Genomic DNA, 16,638 nt, shown 5'->3' on the forward strand with positions numbered 1-16,638 from the left:
ATGTCCTCCTTCACTACATGCAAGAACCTCTTCTTTGGTCTTCCTCTAGGCCTCCTTCCTGGCAGCTCTAACCTCAGCATCCTTTTACCAATGTATTCACTGTCCCTCCTCTGAACATGTCCAAACCATCTCAATCTGGCTTCCCTGGCTTTTTCTCCAAAACATCTAACATGAGCTGTCCCTCTGATGTCCTCATTCCTGATCCTATCCATCCTCGTCACTCCCAGAGAGAACCTCAACATCTTCAGCTCTGCTACCTCCAGCTCTGCCTCCTGTCTTTGTCTCAGTGCCACTGTCTCTAAACCAGACAACATGGCTGGTCTCACCACTGTCTTGTCCACCTTTCCTTTCATTCTTGCTGACACTCTTTTGTCACACATCACACCTGACACTTTCCTCCACACGTTCCAACCTGCTTGCACACGTCTCTTCACTTCTTTTCCACACTCTCCGTTGCTCTGGACTGTTGACCCTAGGTCCTTAAAATCCTCCACCTTCTTCACCTCTCCTCCCTGTAACCTCACCGTTCTACTTGAGTCCCTCTCATTTACACACATGTACTCTTTTACTGTGGCTAACCTTCATTCCTCTCCTTTCCAGAGCAAATCTCCACCTCTAGATTTTCCTCCACCTGCTCCCTGCTCTCACTACAGATGACAGTGTCATCTGCAAACATCATGGTCCACGGAGATTCCTGTCTAATCTCATCTGTCGCTTTTTCCAAATCTACTAAGACACAATGCAGCTCCTTCTGGCCTTCTCTGTACTTCTCCATCAGCATTCTCAAAGCAAATATTGCATCTGTGGTTCTCTTTCTTGGCATGAAACCTTATTGCTGCTCACAAATGCTCACTTCTGACCTCAGCCTAGCCTCCACTACTCTTTCCCATAACTTCATTGTGTGACTCATCAGCTTTATTCCTCTGTAGTTTCCACAACTCTGCACGTCTCCCTTGTTCTTAAAGATGGGCACCAGTACACTTCTCCTCCATTCCTCAGGCATCCTCTCACTCCCCAAGATCTTAAGTAAACACTTAACATAAACACTTCCATACCTCTACAGGTATGTCATCAGGACCAACTGCCTTTCCACTCTTCATCCTCTTCAACGCCTTCCTCACTTCATCCTTACTGATCTTTGTTACTTCCTGCTCCACAACAGTCACCTCTTCTACTCTGTTCTCTCTAACATTTTCCTCATTCAGCAACTCTTCAAAGTATTCCTTCCATCTTTCCATCACACTTGTGGCACCTGTAAGCTAACCTTTTCCTCTTAACACACTCCTGAACTTCCTCATTCCACCACCAAGTCTGCTTATCTGCTTTCCTCTTTCCTGATGACACACCAAGTACCCTCCTACCTGTCTCCCTGATCACTTTAGCTGTAGCTGTCCAGTCATCTGGAAGAACCTCCTGACCTCCCAGAGCCTGTTTCAGCTCCTCCCTGAAATCCACACAACACTCTTCCTTTTTCAACTTCCACCACTTGGTCCTCTGCTCTGCCCTTGTCCTCTTCATCTTCCTCACCACCAGAGTCATCCTACACACCACCATCCTATGCTGTCTGGCTACAATCTCCCCAGCCACTACTTTGCAGTCACTGATCTCTTTCAGGTTGAAACGTCTGCACAGGATGTAATCAACTTGTGTGCTCCTGCCTCTGTTTCCCTCACCATGTCCTTTGAAGTCTGCCCCAGTGACCACTCTCTCACCACTAGAGATACCCTGAATCACCTCATCCATCTCCCTCCAGAATTTCTCCTTCTCTTCTAACTCACATCCTACCTGTGGGGCAGAACCACTGACAACATTCAACATCACACCTTCAACTTCCAGCTTCAGACTCATCACCCTATCTGACACTCTCTTCACCTCCAGAACATTCCTAGCAAAATGCTCCTTCAGGATAACTCCTACTCCATTCCTCTTTGCATCCACACCATGATAAAACAGCTTGAACCCTGCTCCTAATCTATAGGCCTTGCTACCTTTCCACCTGGTCTCCTGAACACAAGATATCCACCTTTCTTCTCTCCATCATATCAGCCAACTCTCTAGTTTTCCCTGACAAAGTCCCTACATTCAAAGTCCCTACTCTAAGTCCTACACTCCTGCCCTTCCCCTTCAAAGGGCATAAGTGTCTATAGCTGTCCCCAAATGTTCCCATTCAAAAGTGCAGTGAAAGGTTCTGCCTTCAAGTGTGTTAAACAAAGGTTGTGATGCACATTTTAAAACAGTGTACACAAATGAACAGACAAAGAGAAAAGAACGGCTCAGAATCTGCTTTCTTTCTCACTGCTGCACAAATGGCCAACTGTCAGCCCCCTCCAAATCCATTTCCAATACCAGGTAAATGTGGGGTCTTTAGCCTGTTGATATTGTTATGATAAAGCATCAGGCATCCGGCACCACCTACTGGATTTCGCAAAAGTGTGCAAATTAATTTCACTGAGCCAATCTGCTTTGACCAGGCACTAATGATGGAAACTAAAGCCTAAATTAGATTTTAACATAATGATAACTTAGGGGTTGTGGAAAATTACACCAATAATCACACAAAGGGCAAGTCAGTGCTGTTCATTTACTCCAATGAACAATTAACTTTTCAGAGCCAATGAAACTGACTGAGTAGCGTGTATTCTCCAGTTCAACTGAATAACAAAAGTGACCTTAGCCAAACCCTCCCATAGCACCCTGCTATCCACTGACGTCCGAATAAAATATGTCAGTGGATGGCAGAAGATAAATAGAGTGTACCACAGCTGGCTGCAGCAACACACAGGACATCGGCAAGTAGTGTGGAAACTACAGACTGGACATCCCTATGACTAACACAGACAAATAAGGCTGAAACTCAGCAAAGGCTTCCTACAGGGTGAATGTGCTTCTCTCTTGACATTTTTAGGCCAATCACTGGGCTCATCACAGAGGGTTCACAAGATGTACTCTGATGTCCTGTTCCTTCCAGTAATGTTGAAATAATGCGTGGTCCATATACTATTACACACACACACACGCCTACTAATTCACTCATGGCAGAACAATGAGCTCATGCTGCATGGTCAATGAAAAGGGAATGGATGCACTTACAGTCTGTACTTCACTATGAACAAAATACTGCAAGCACTCGATTACATGAACACTACTCTAGCTCTAGTTGTCTCTGCATTGCTCCCACAAAAAAATCCAGCACAAACACATGAGCACTAACACCTGAAATCTACAGTATATCAGCATCAGTAAATCTTTTTGAATGCCATATATAGTACTGTGCAAAAGTTGCAGGCAGTTTAAATGTTTTAGATTTTCAAGTCAAGTATCTGATTGATCCCAGATTCATAGTGCATCCCACTGTGCAGGACATCAAGTCCATAAAGTCCCCATTACGGTTCATGAAGAACTATTTTCAGGGGCAAGTAGAACCAAGAGTCCTACAGCAAATGGAGTGACCCACACAGAGCCCAGATTTGCTACCATCATCTGGGACAGCCTGAATCTACAGAGGACCTGCAGCAGCTTCTCCAAGGTGCTGCAAAGTACCAGGAGAAACTGTGTGCAGGTCAAACCAGAGAGAACTGCTGCTGGTTTAAGGGTAAAGGAAAGTGCTGCAAATAGTGATTATATTTAGGTTTGGACCCCTTTACTGCACTTAAATGTCTAATCAGTATCTGAGCTTACCTAAGAAGAGTTCTATGCATCATGTCAAATTGGTTCTCAAATAAACTCTGTTCAAATTCTGAACTGGTGAGTTTTTAGTCATTTAAGTACGGTGGCCGACAAGGGCAAACGCGCTGCAAAACAGAAACGCTGCAAAAGAGAAACGCTGCAAAAGAGAAACGCTGCAAAACAGAAACGCTGCAAAAGAGAAACGCTGCAAAAGAGAAACGCTGCAAAAGAGAAACGCTGCAAAACAGAAACGCTGCAAAACAGAAACGCTGCAAAACAGAAACGCTGCAAAACAGAAACGCTGCAAAACAGAAACGCTGCAAAACAAAAACGCTGCAAAAGAGAAACGCTGCAAAACAAAAACGCTGCAAAACAGAAACGCTGCAAGAGAGAAACGCTGCAAAACAGAAACGCTGCAAAAGAGAGAACACAACGGAAGTGCGCCAGGCCGATAGGGGGACCCCGAACTGAGGGGTGCAATGAACAAAGAACTTTTACAGAGGCGAGAGAGACACATGTAGTGACATAAGTCACGTCTCATTTTGGAGGCTGCGTAATGACGCAGGTTATAGTGTTGAATTGCAAAAGAATTGAATGAGCGACCTCTGATGATTGTTCTCATGTGCTAATATGTTCTGTTACATTTGTTTACTTGATCAAAATGTCATACAACGTCGGGAGACGTGGCGGGGGGGGTGTTGCAGGGTGGGAGGTGCTGTAATGACTATAGGTTGTTGTCTTGTTCAGGGTGTTCTTTGGGGAGTCGGTAGGGTGAGCTAGAGGGAGATGGGTCAGGGAGGAGGGAAGAAGTGTGTGTGGAGGGAAGAGAGGGAGGGTGAGAGAGAGCTGTTCGGTGAGGGGAGTTAGCGTTACTGATGGGCGATACCACAGAATTTGGTATCGATCCGATACCAAGTAACTACAGGGTCAGTATTGACGATACCGATACCTTCTGCACCTTAAAGGAAAATCATTATTGCACAGTGTTGATTAATATCTTTATTGCAATGGCAACATGAATAATGCTCATGAACATAAATACTTGTTTAAATGCTAATAATAAAATGATAAATAAATAGCATTTCCCCTCGTAGTGGGTGAAAAATAGCACCACACAATGCTTCTTTTTCTATCTCTCTTCATGCTGCCGTGCCTCTCAGCACTGAGACGGAGGAGGTCCCTCCACGCTGCAGAGTGGAGAGAGTAATACTTCCTTCTGCAGTGCATGACTGGCTCTGGAAAGCTCTGACATCTGATTGGCTGCCATAATCATGTGATACAGAAGACCATTTAAAATACGCTTGGGCTGGTTTTCACACATCCAAAACTCTCAGAAGTGAAAACTAATTGCACGTTTTTTATTAGGAGTGGTATCGAGCGATACTAAGTCCTCGATTCCAGAGAGTCGATATTCCCATCCCTACTTAGCGTGGCTACGGCTGAAACAGTAGCCTGTTACCTGTTACCTGTTCTGACTAAAAACTTAATAAAGCAAAGTGACAAAAGAACGTCTGCTGGCTGTGAATTTAGCGGGCATTAGAGTACGTTTTACATTTATTATTTTTTAAACACTTGGCCGTCATGTTTTACAGTATTATAAAAGTACAATGTTGTAAAAGATGACGGCCAAGTGTTAAGTAACAAATGGAAAACGCACCTTCAGATCTCCCAACCCCCCCACGTTGTATGACATTTTGATCAAGTAAACAAATGTAACAGAACATTGTTAGCACATATTAGCACATGAGAACAATCATCAGAGGTCGCTCATTCAATTCTTTTGCAATTCAACACTATAACCTGCGTCATTACGCAGCCTCCAAAATGAGACGTGACTTATGTCACTACATGTGTCTCTCTCGCCTCTGTAAAAGTTCTTTGTTCATTGCACCCCTCAGTTCGGGGTCCCCCTATCGGCCTGGCGCACTTCCGTTGTGTTCTCTCTTTTGCAGCGTTTCTGTTTTGCAGCGTTTCTGTTTTGCAGCGTTTCTCTCTTGCAGCGTTTCTCTCTTGCAGCGTTTCTGTTTTGCAGCGTTTCTCTTTTGCAGCGTTTCTGTTTTGCAGTGTTTCTGTTTTGCAGCGTTTCTGTTTTGCAGCGTTTCTGTTTTGCAGCGTTTCTCTTTTGCAGCGTTTTTGTTTTGCAGCGTTTCTGTTTTGCAGCGTTTCTCTTTTGCAGCGTTTCTGTTTTGCAGCGTTTCTCTTTTGCAGCGTTTTTGTTTTGCAGCGCGTTTGCCCTTCTCGGCCACCGTATTTAAGGCCTAACATATAACTTCTGAAGATACAAATATAAATTTCGCTTCTTACTAATGAAAAGCTTCCAAGTTGGTCTCCCATCCAAGTACTAAACAGGCACAGCCCTGCTTAGCTTCCAGATCAGAGGCTATTGTTGGTTACACTAATACAGCAACATTATTGTTGTGTAAATGACAGTTTGCTGACTTTATGATTTTTCTCTGCTAATGTTTACCAATGTTGTAGCATAAAACAATATGTAGAGTATTTATGTATGTATTTATAAAAGAAGAGAGAATATTGGACATGTGAACAACAGTACCCAAACGATTAAACACAAACCACCAAAAAAAACAAGTGATACAAAACAAGCACAGGGAAAAAGACAAAGGAATATGACAAAACAAGGCACCGATCTGATACACAAAGCTAGAGTCCAAAATTGAATTCTGAAAAGGCAACGAAACAGAATCCAAATGATCACAGGCTGACTGAGAACAACCTATAAACTGGAAATTCAGAAACGGGAAATGGCAGGTATATATATCCAAACACCAGGCAATCACAGGTCAAGGCAGTCAGCAGCATTACATAATGATGTATGATATACAATATACAGTATATGTTGTGTATACAAGTCTCTGTAAGGCGATATCTCCTTATTTTTCATTTTGACCTCTTTCTTCCTTCCTTCTTCTACTACCAAAAGGCAAACCAAAGGAGCTATAAACCATCTGTGGTGAGCAAGAGTGGTGTCAATGGTTAGCAAGCGCTCCTTTATATACCCACAGTACTGGTCTCCTACTTTCCTGTTTTGAATGACGAATAGCCTACAGACTACTGACAAATGACAGTATGGAGAGTTATTTCATCTCACACTCCTGCAGAAGATAATGTGCTAGCTGGCTGTAAGCTGCAGTCTGTGCAGTGATTGAGTGCCATTTTTTGGCCTAAATGAAGGCGATGCAACAGTTTTCCTTCCTTGGTCTGTCTCTGCCCTAAAGTACAGTAGAATTCTACCAAAACTGTCATTTTAAATGTAGCATGATAAAATAAATACACAGGACTAAACATCTGACCAAGCAGGTGTCCCTCTTCAGTGATCAGTGCAATTCACAGTTAAACTGGCACAAAGATAATGTTATCACTTGTTACCCAGCCCAACGTTATTACAGTGGCATAAATCATGGGGAAACATAGAATACAGTCAAAATGTCTCATTAGAATAAATTTGGGTTAAATATGTTTTTCTTGGACAACCAAAACAGAGGTGTTCATTTTGAATAAAAGTGGTGCATGCATTTAATCTAACTGCACCTTTCAATCCATCATGTTCCAGTATCTATCATGCTACATTGATGATGTTAATGATTACATCATTAACACTGACCATATCCAGTTTTTCTACTAAGATACTACAATATCATCTAAACAAATGCAGAATAGTATGATGATATAACTACAGTGAAGAGACATCCAGAGACAAAAACTGTTTCTTTATAAGTGCTCAAGAATTAAGTCAAACCAACAAACTCCTGTGTGGGTCTCATTCCAACACATTACATACACACTATACAGGGTTACTTTAGCCTGTTCTCGCCTCTTCCGCCTCCATCTGCATGAAACTGCTTAAAGTGATAATGAGTTGTTTTTAATAATTAATTTGCATATAAAAGCTGTGCCGTCTGTGTGGGTGGCAGAAACAGATCCTAGATCACAGTCTGGCTGCTGGCAACGCTTCAGAGAAAGCCAGAGAAAACAGAGAGAGAGGCAGAAAAACCAAAGAAACAGAAAGAAGAGTGAGAAAAAAAAAGAAAAACAAAAAGAGAGACAGTGAAAGGAAGAGAGAGAGATGAAATAAAGATCCACCAAAGAAAGACTGCTATGAACAAGACATTTTGAAATGATGTATTTACTGTTTATGTTTCAGTGTTTTTAATTTCCCTGCACATTTTTAAACCACTGTTCAATTTGCATGTTTGTGTGTACCTTCCTTTCAATTTGTAGTCTTGCTACTTCAAATGGATTGTGTGGCTATAAGAACAGAAAGGCCTGCAGTACAGTATATAGTATAGAGCATATGCAAGCATTATGTCATAAATCTTTGATACCATACATCAAGATGCAGTGATAAACTATTTTACAATTAAAATACTCATTTGAAATAGAGTCATTGATGTATTAAGTGATTATTACTTAAATCACAACAGCATCTCATACAGTCCACAGACTTGGACTCTTGCTGTAGGAAGTGTAAAATTGTTCAGCAACTGTTCTGGCTGTTGCCAGCATGGTTAGTTAGCTACACCTAGTTTGTGTTATACTGCTCAAACAATTTGCACAACATGTGCACAGGTAAGGCAAAGTGAGACTTTCAGTAAATTAGATGGCATGGAGCAATAAATTAAAATGAATAACACAGTATCTGATGTCCAGCTGCTTAATGCTATCGTGAAAAGCTGCTCCTCTAGTTCATTAAATCCCTGCAGAAACTGGAGACATCAGGAGAGATCCTGTCTGCTGATAAATCTGCTCTCTCTTATTTGAAATGTTCCACATCAGAGCGTGATGCAATTACATATGTCTGTCCACTGTGTTTATCTTTATTAGATCAATTCATTCTCCTAAATAGTAACCCTATATAATACTACTACACACATCAAACTGGTCTGTTATGACTATGATTCTGTTTTTGAAGTGGGAGCTTTCAGACAGTGGCTCATCAATCCTCAACTTTCCTTTTAGCAATTTCTTGTTTTATTCTTGAAATGATTTACAGTGCAAATGCTGCTGTCCAGTGAAGTGTGACAATTTATCATATGAGAAATGAAACTTGAAATGGGGTGGGATTGATGTAGTCATATAAACAACTGTGTCAACATTTTTGATTATTTATTATCATTTCTGCACAAGTTAAATGAAAACACACACCATCCTGCCTCTAGCCACAGATTTGTGGTGCTGTTTGTTCCTGCAGTGCTGAACCATCCAGACAACTACAACATTTCCTTGAGAAGTATGGACGTTATTTGCCATCTGTATTCAATTTGCAATTTATGTTGCAATTGGCAATTCAATGTGCAGTTCGGTCATGCAATCTGAAAACGCATTCTACGTTTTGACAATTCAATATACAAAGGGGCAATTAAATAGTCGGTTTAACACAATGAAATGCCAATTGCAAAATGAATTGGAAAGTGAATAAAGAGGCCAAAAACCAATTGTAATACAAAATGAATTAATTTAACTTTCATTTAGATTTTTAAACAAATTTACTCAGACTGCAAAATTCAAGCAAAATCGCAGGTGCATTTGGCAATGGCCACACAACCCAAGCACCCAAAACCTACTGCTTTGAGCTTGTGCGGGTTTATGTGGTTAAAAAAGCTCTGAGTTAAAACCTCCAGAATTCAGGGCTATGAAGCAACCTTCATGCCTACCAGTGTGTTGCTTTTCTCTGATTCACCAATGTTAAGATTTATTCATTGAAATGGGAACTGCCACTTGACTGGCCAGAATAATAACACCTGCCTGTTGAGGTGTTGACTCTGGCAGCACTTTTAAGTCGAAACGGAAATGCTGATGCACTTATTTATCATAACTGTAGTTATTTAAAACACAGTACAGCCAAAGATAAATCATCTTTGCTTCAATAAGCAACAAGGTGTTATTTGCCCTTAAAGTACCACAGTATTTACTACAACACATATTGGCATATGACATTTGTTTTTAAAAACAACCAGTTTTTGTTTTTTTTTTGTTTAGTTTTTTTTCATTTTGGTCCTTAGACAGTAGACTTTTTATCTCTATATTAATTAGTTAACAGGTCCCGAACGATCAGGATTCACAACATCTTCTCCTCTTCTAGCACACTGAACACTGGTTCCACCCAGGGATGCATCTTGAGGCCCCTTCTCTACACGCTGCTCACCTACGACTGCACTGCTCACTATGAGAGCAATCACATAGTGAAATTTGCAGAGGCCACAGCAGTAGTAGAACTCATCATCAATAGTGATGAGCTGCCATACAGGAGAGAAGTGGAGGAACTGGAAGCATGGTGCAAAGCCAACAATCTTTGCATCAACACCAGCAAGACAAAAGAGATGATTGTGGACTTTCTGAGGAACAGCATCCCCCACATCCTCTCTACATTAACGATGTTGTGGAGGTCATCACCTGCTTCAGGTATCCAGGGGTGCACGTTGCAAATTATCTCACTTGGAGCTACAACATCATCAGCATTGTTTAAAAGGCAGAGCATCTTAACTTCCTGTGAAGCCCAAAGTAGGCTGGACTGGGACCCAAAGTCCTCACTTCCTGCATCACCATATGGCACAGCAGCTGCTCGGTTTCAGAAAAGAAGGCAACCTGGTTAAATCTGCCCAGAGAATCATTGGCTGCAACCTCCCTACAATCAGAGACATTTACACCAGCAAGTGCATTAAAAAAGCATCCAGGCCCGAACCACCCATCTACCTGTTTTTTTCCAGATGCTGTGAGAGTGATTAACGGTACATCACCCTGCTCTAATGCACTTTGAAAACACATTACACATGCACTTCACTGCTGTTGTGAACAGTTCTATGGTTCCCTATACTCAATATAGGCACTCTTGCGGTCAATACTCTTGAGGCACACCATATTTTCTTGTTTACTGTCCATATATTGTCTTTTTTTTTTTTATTACTGTCTTTTTATTATTAGTGATTATGCTGCTAACCGTGGAAATGACAATAAACTATCTTGAATCTTAATTAAATACTGTCACTATGACATTGTTTTCATTACTGTGTATTTAGTTACACTGTGGTGTAGATAGAGAAGATCAGTTTGGAGTCTTATTTGAGACTAACTAGAGCCAGTGCTGGCCTGAAGGTTAGAGAAGTCTGGAAGTGGCGGACCGCTGACCACAGACGTTAACCTCAACAGCTCCAGTGGAGCTACTCACTGCCAGCAGGTCAAACTGTGGTTGTATTAGGCAGCTTCCAGGAGTAAATGTGTGTAACAGTGTGTCTTACTGTAAAAGACAGGTTGCTCTTGGTGAAGCTATCCTGAATAATAAAAAGTTAAAGAATAAGGCCCAATGAAGCACATGGTGTTGACTTTACATAGGGTTATGGTTGTAATGGTCAATAATTGTGAGGAACATAATTTATATCTAAACACACAGAGATTATCACACAAATTTTAGCGATCATTAGCACTTTCCCCTATAACTCAGTGCAGAAGGATCACAACACCTTACACAGATCATCTCTGTAGTAACAAGACATCTGCATTCACCTACACATGTATACAATCATATTTTTTTTTCAGCATCATTTACAGAAAGGAATGTTCAGTCTTGATACATAAGCGCATAAAGAAACATGTCTACTTAGTGACAAATATTTGTATCAGAAGATAGCTTTTTTTTTCCAAAGGGTTTTCTCTAATGATGTGCATCAGCACTTGGTATCAGTTTCAGTAAGATTCAAGTAAGGTTTAAAAAGACTTCACTATCTTCCTGCAAATCTAAGCTTAGCAGAGCAGTATGATAAAGTGCAGAAAAGGTCAACTGTAAAAATACAAACTTCACAGGTTTAAGAGATGAGGGATAGAGGAGGCTGACCATGTTTTGAAACGGGAAAGACAGGACTGGAACTTGTGCAAACGTCCTATGTAAGGAAATGAAGACAAATATAAGGATCACATTTCAACTGTAACAACACAACTTAAACAAAGAAAAACGGAAAATGTACCTTTTTTATGTTGCCTCTCTAAAAATTAGCCAAACTTTGTTCATAGCATACCTCAGTTTGGGGTCCCTCTATAGGTCTGGTGCACTTCCGTTCCATGAATACGGAGTATTTCTCTTTGGCATGTGTTTTTGGCTGTTGTAGCATTTCTATATTTGCAGCATTTGGCCATTGCAGCGCGTTTAGTATTTGCATCAAATTTCTTTTGCATTTGTTTGTTTATGTGACTGCAGCATTTTTCCAGTTGCATTTGTTTTATGTGTTTTTGGTTTTGCATCATTTCTGTTTTTGCAGCGTTCAGCCTTTGTGGCATGTTTGCCCTTGTTGGCCATCCTACATTTGACAATGGAAACATCCCTTAATGTAGATTCAAGCCTTTTAGGATTTATTTACTAGATTTACTACTTTTTTTAGATGCGAAAAATACTTGGTAGCATTTCAGCAGAAAAGAGACCACTAAATAAATAACAGAAAACCTGCCAGTTTATATTTAATTTGTTCAAACCTCTGCCCCTGATACACAGGTTCATAAAATGGTATCCCAACATGTCAGCTCTGTAGACAATTACAACAATTACATGGGGTGAAAGGCCAAAACTTAAAATGTGATAAACAAGCAGTGCTGGTGATACTCACTGGAGCTGCAGCTACAGCCTCCTTGTCATAGTACTTTTTCCTCTCGTACTTATCCCGGATGAAGACTTCCACTGCTCTGCAGGTTGAGGTTAAGGACTGAAATACTGCACAAAAATACACAAACATCCAATATGCCCACTACTGAGATTATCAACATAGTCTAGTCCATAGGAATACTGGATGAAAGCTTTAATTTATTTATTATGAATGTTAGATACCACAGACATTAGAAAAAAAACATTTTAGGTAGAGATAAGTGAGAAAATAAAAAAATAAAGTGGAATATAAGGCATTTGTTCAAATGCCTAAATATATTAAGTATGACCTATGTTTACATTTAATTGACAAGGATCTCAAGCATCTGTGTGAATTATAACTCTTGTCTATCAGGAGTGAAAACTACTATCATGAGGACAAGTTAGAGATCTTTTTTTTTTTTTTTTTAATAAATTCAACATCATCCCCACTCTAGTTGTGATATCACCACTATAACCACTGTTTCTCTTCATAGAGACCAATGTACATTATTTCAAACATTACAACAAAGACTCCAAAAAAATGGGATTTTTTTTGAAAAGTATAAATTAAATTTAAAAGTTTAATCAACAAGTAGGTTAACCTCGTCATCAGTGAGCCTTGGACACCCATGACCCGGTCATTTGTTCACTGTTTGTCTTTCCTTAGACAACGTTTGGTTAGTACTAACTGCTGCAGACCAGGAACACCCAACAAGATCTGTAGTTTGGGAGGTGCTCTGACCCAGTCATCTAGCCACCACACTCTGGCCCCCATCAGAGCCATTCAGATCCTTATATTTGCCTGTTTTTCCTGCTTCCAACACAACAACTTTGAGGCCTTAATGGCACAAGTCAAACTTTGAGAAAGGCTGGAAGAGGCAGGCTGCTGGAGCTGCATCTCAAACACAGCACTTATTCGTCAGTGTTGGGGAGAAACAGCAGAACAGATAGGATGCTGCAAAAAGATACTCAGCACAGCAGCAAGGGTTGTAGTGGATAATGTGTACCAAATGACATGGTATACACACACATGACAACAAAGGAGTGTTAGATGAAGACGGATGCCACACCAATGAAGGGGCAACAAAAACACATCAATAGACCCATAGAGCCTGATATATGGGCCCAATGCTGGCCTCTGACATAAATCACAACCATTCAGCCTGTGCTGTCCAGCTGATATAATGGATGTTATACAGTTGAGCTGATTTTTCAGATTTATTATGCTATTTATTATACTTTTGTACTCCTTATCAACACAAGGACCTGAGCTGAAGAAACATATCAGAACTAACATGCTAATATGCTGTAATATTGCCATTGAGGCCCTGTTCACTGCTGCCATGTTGATGGTGAGAAAATAAATTACTCTTGGTCCTGCTACTACACAGACTTAATTCTGCAGTGACCAGTTTCACAAGATAATACAATTCCCAACCCAAGTTCCTGGATAAGGCTTAACTAACTATATTTCATAAAGGTTAACATCACATTTTTGGTTGTCTGCACCATAATGTTTAATTCTGTGTAAATGAAACTTGTTGTACACAAAGCTACAATAAATAGCTTTTGACACCTCTAGCGTAAAAACAAAAAGTCTTTAAAAAGTCATGCAATATGTTGAAATACATGTGTAAGTTAGCAGCATTAGTGTTAAAGAATGTTTCTATACATAACTTCGACACCATCAAAAACTCCTATTAGTGAAATATAATGTCACTAACAACTTAAAAAACTGTAAATTTTATTTCTAAAATTCTTGAAAAAGATGTTGCTAAGCAGCTATCAGACCACTTACACAGGAATGAACTATTTGAAGATTTTCAATCAGGATTTAGAGCACATCATAGTACAGAAACAGCACTGTTAAAAGTCACCAGCGTTCTTCTCTTAGCCTTAGATAAGAGACTAGACCTTGTCCTCCTAGACCCTAGTGCTGCATTCGACACTATTGACCACAACATTTTATTACAGAGATTGGAGCATGTGACTGGTATCAGAGGAACAGCATTAAAATGGTTCCAATCCTATTTATCGGACTGTATTGACCACAACATCTTATTACAGAGATTTGAGCATGTGACTGGTATCAGAGGAACAGCATTAAAATGGTTCCAATCCTATTTACTGGACAGATTCCAGTTTGTTCATGTCTATGATGAACCTTCCACATGCACAAAAGTTAGTTATGGAGTTCAACAAGGCTCTGTGATAGGACTGATTTTGTTTACCCTGTACATGCTTCCTTTAGGCTATGTCATTAGTAAGCACTCTATTAATTACCACTGCTATGCAGATGACACTCAATTGTATCTATCTATGAAACCTCTTAACACAAACCAGTTAACCAGGCTTCAAGCGTGTCTAAGTGACATAAAGGCCTGGATGACTAGTAACTTTCTACTTTTAAATTCAGAGAAAACAGAAGCTATTGTATTTGGGCCTAAAAACCTCAGCACTACTGTGAAAAACCTTGGAGTTAATTTTGACCAGGATATGTCCTTTGACTCACATCTGCCCTCTTTCACCTGCCCAACATTGCCAAAATTAGGAACATCCTGTCTCAAAATGATGCAGAAAAACTAGTCCATGCATTTGTTACCTCAAGGCTAGATTATTGTAACTCATTACTATCTGGATGTCCCAGTATCTCCATAAAAGCCTCCAGTTAATTCAGAATGCTGCAGCCAGAAACTTGACAGGAACTAGCAAGAGAGATCATAGAGAGATCTCTTCATTGGCTCCCTGTAAAATCCAGAATAGAATTTAAAATCCTTTTTCTCACAAACAAATCCCTTCATGATCTAGCTCTTTCATACCTTAAAGACCTCATAGTACCATATTATCCCAATAGAACACTTCGCTCTCAGAGTGCAGGTCTACTCGTGGTTCCCAGAGTTTCCAAAAGCAGAATGGGAGGCAGAGCCTTTAGCTACCAAGCTCCTCTCCTGTGGAACCAGCTCCCAGTCTGGGTTCAGGAGGCAAACACACTCTGTACTTTTAAGACTAGACTTAAAACCCCTTTTTGACAAAGCTTATAGTTAGGGTTGGGTCAGGTAACCCTGAACCATCCCTTAGTTATGCTGCTATAGGCCTAGACTGCCCGAGGACCATCGGTGCACTGAGCTCCCCTACCCTAACCCTCCCCTCCCTTCCCCTCTCCTCCTCTCCTCCGCCCTCACATGTATATATTCCACCATTGAACGTCACTAACCTTCTGCTCTCTCTCCCCTAGTTTGTGCTCTCTTCTCTTCCTCTCCCTCTGTTCTCTCTCTCTCTGTACCTTTTGCAGGTGTCCCTGGTCCTGGAGCTGTATATTGCTGATGTGCAGTTACTGGCCCCACCAACCTGCAGTGTCTATTTGTTGTTTATTGTTGCTGTTCTTTTCTCTCTGCTCTATCCACTCACCCCAACCGGTCAAGGCAGATGGCCGCCCAAACTGAGCCTGGTTCTGCTGGAGGTTTTTTCTTCCGTTAAAGGGAGTTTTTCCTCTCCACTGTCGCCAAGTGCTGCCCATAAGGGATTTGTTGGGTTTTTTGTTTTTGTAAAGTGCCTGGAGATGATTGTATTGTGATTTCACACTATAAAAATAAAACTGAATTGAATTGAATTGAATTAAATACTCCAATGATAAAATAAGTTTACACTGATGTTAAACGTGTGTGTCAATATTCATACAAATATATACATAGTCATGGTTTCATCACTTTAGGAGTCTATACAGACATATTCCTTTCCTGGAGACCCTAACCTTTATAAGTATTCAGTCTAAAATCCGTTGATTTATATAGTGGGGACTTACATTTTGTCACAAATCAGAATCAGAATCAGAATCAGAATCAGAATGAGCTTTATTGCCAAGTGAGTGTGCACACACACACACACAAGGAATTTGTTTTGGTACAGGGGGGGGGGGTACTCCAGTGCAAACAGACATAAATACAAATGCTACAAAGGGTCAAACAGTAAACATAAATGCTACAGAAATGCTACAAAAAACTAAAAGACTAAGAGAAAAATGCACAGATAACCTGAGAAACAGGATGAAAGGGGAACTAATTGGTGTGCAAAGAGCAAGAAGGTGCAAGTGTCATAGTGCAGGTGGTGGAAGGGAATGGTGGAGAGCTACGAGTTTAAGAGTTGGATGGCCTGAGGGAAGAAGCTTCCTTTGTGCCGGGCTGTCTTGATGTTTGGAGCTCTGAAGCGCCGGCCAGACGGTAAGAGCTGGAAGAGGTGGTGACTCGGGTGGGTGGCATCCAGAGTGATTTTCCGAGCTCTTTTTCTCACTCTGGAGGTGAACAGGACTTGGAGGGTGGGTAGGGTAACACCGATGATCTTCTCAGCGG

General features: G+C 40.8%; 1 protein-coding gene across 3 annotated transcripts in view; it reads right to left on the reverse strand.

The window, feature by feature from the left end:
- Window positions 1-16,638, reverse strand: part of LOC113131352 (stromal membrane-associated protein 1-like) — a 114,856-nt gene that overhangs the window by 71,083 nt on the left and 27,135 nt on the right. For all 3 annotated transcript variants that reach the window (XM_026308468.1, XM_026308469.1, XM_026308467.1), the window contains exon 4: window positions 12,276-12,351. In XM_026308468.1, the coding sequence (XP_026164253.1) occupies window positions 12,276-12,351 (76 nt within the window). The remainder of the gene's footprint in view (window positions 1-12,275; window positions 12,352-16,638) is intronic.

The sequence above is a fragment of the Mastacembelus armatus genome, chromosome 15, assembly GCF_900324485.2.
Source record: "Mastacembelus armatus chromosome 15, fMasArm1.2, whole genome shotgun sequence".
Lineage (NCBI taxonomy): Eukaryota > Metazoa > Chordata > Actinopteri > Synbranchiformes > Mastacembelidae > Mastacembelus > Mastacembelus armatus.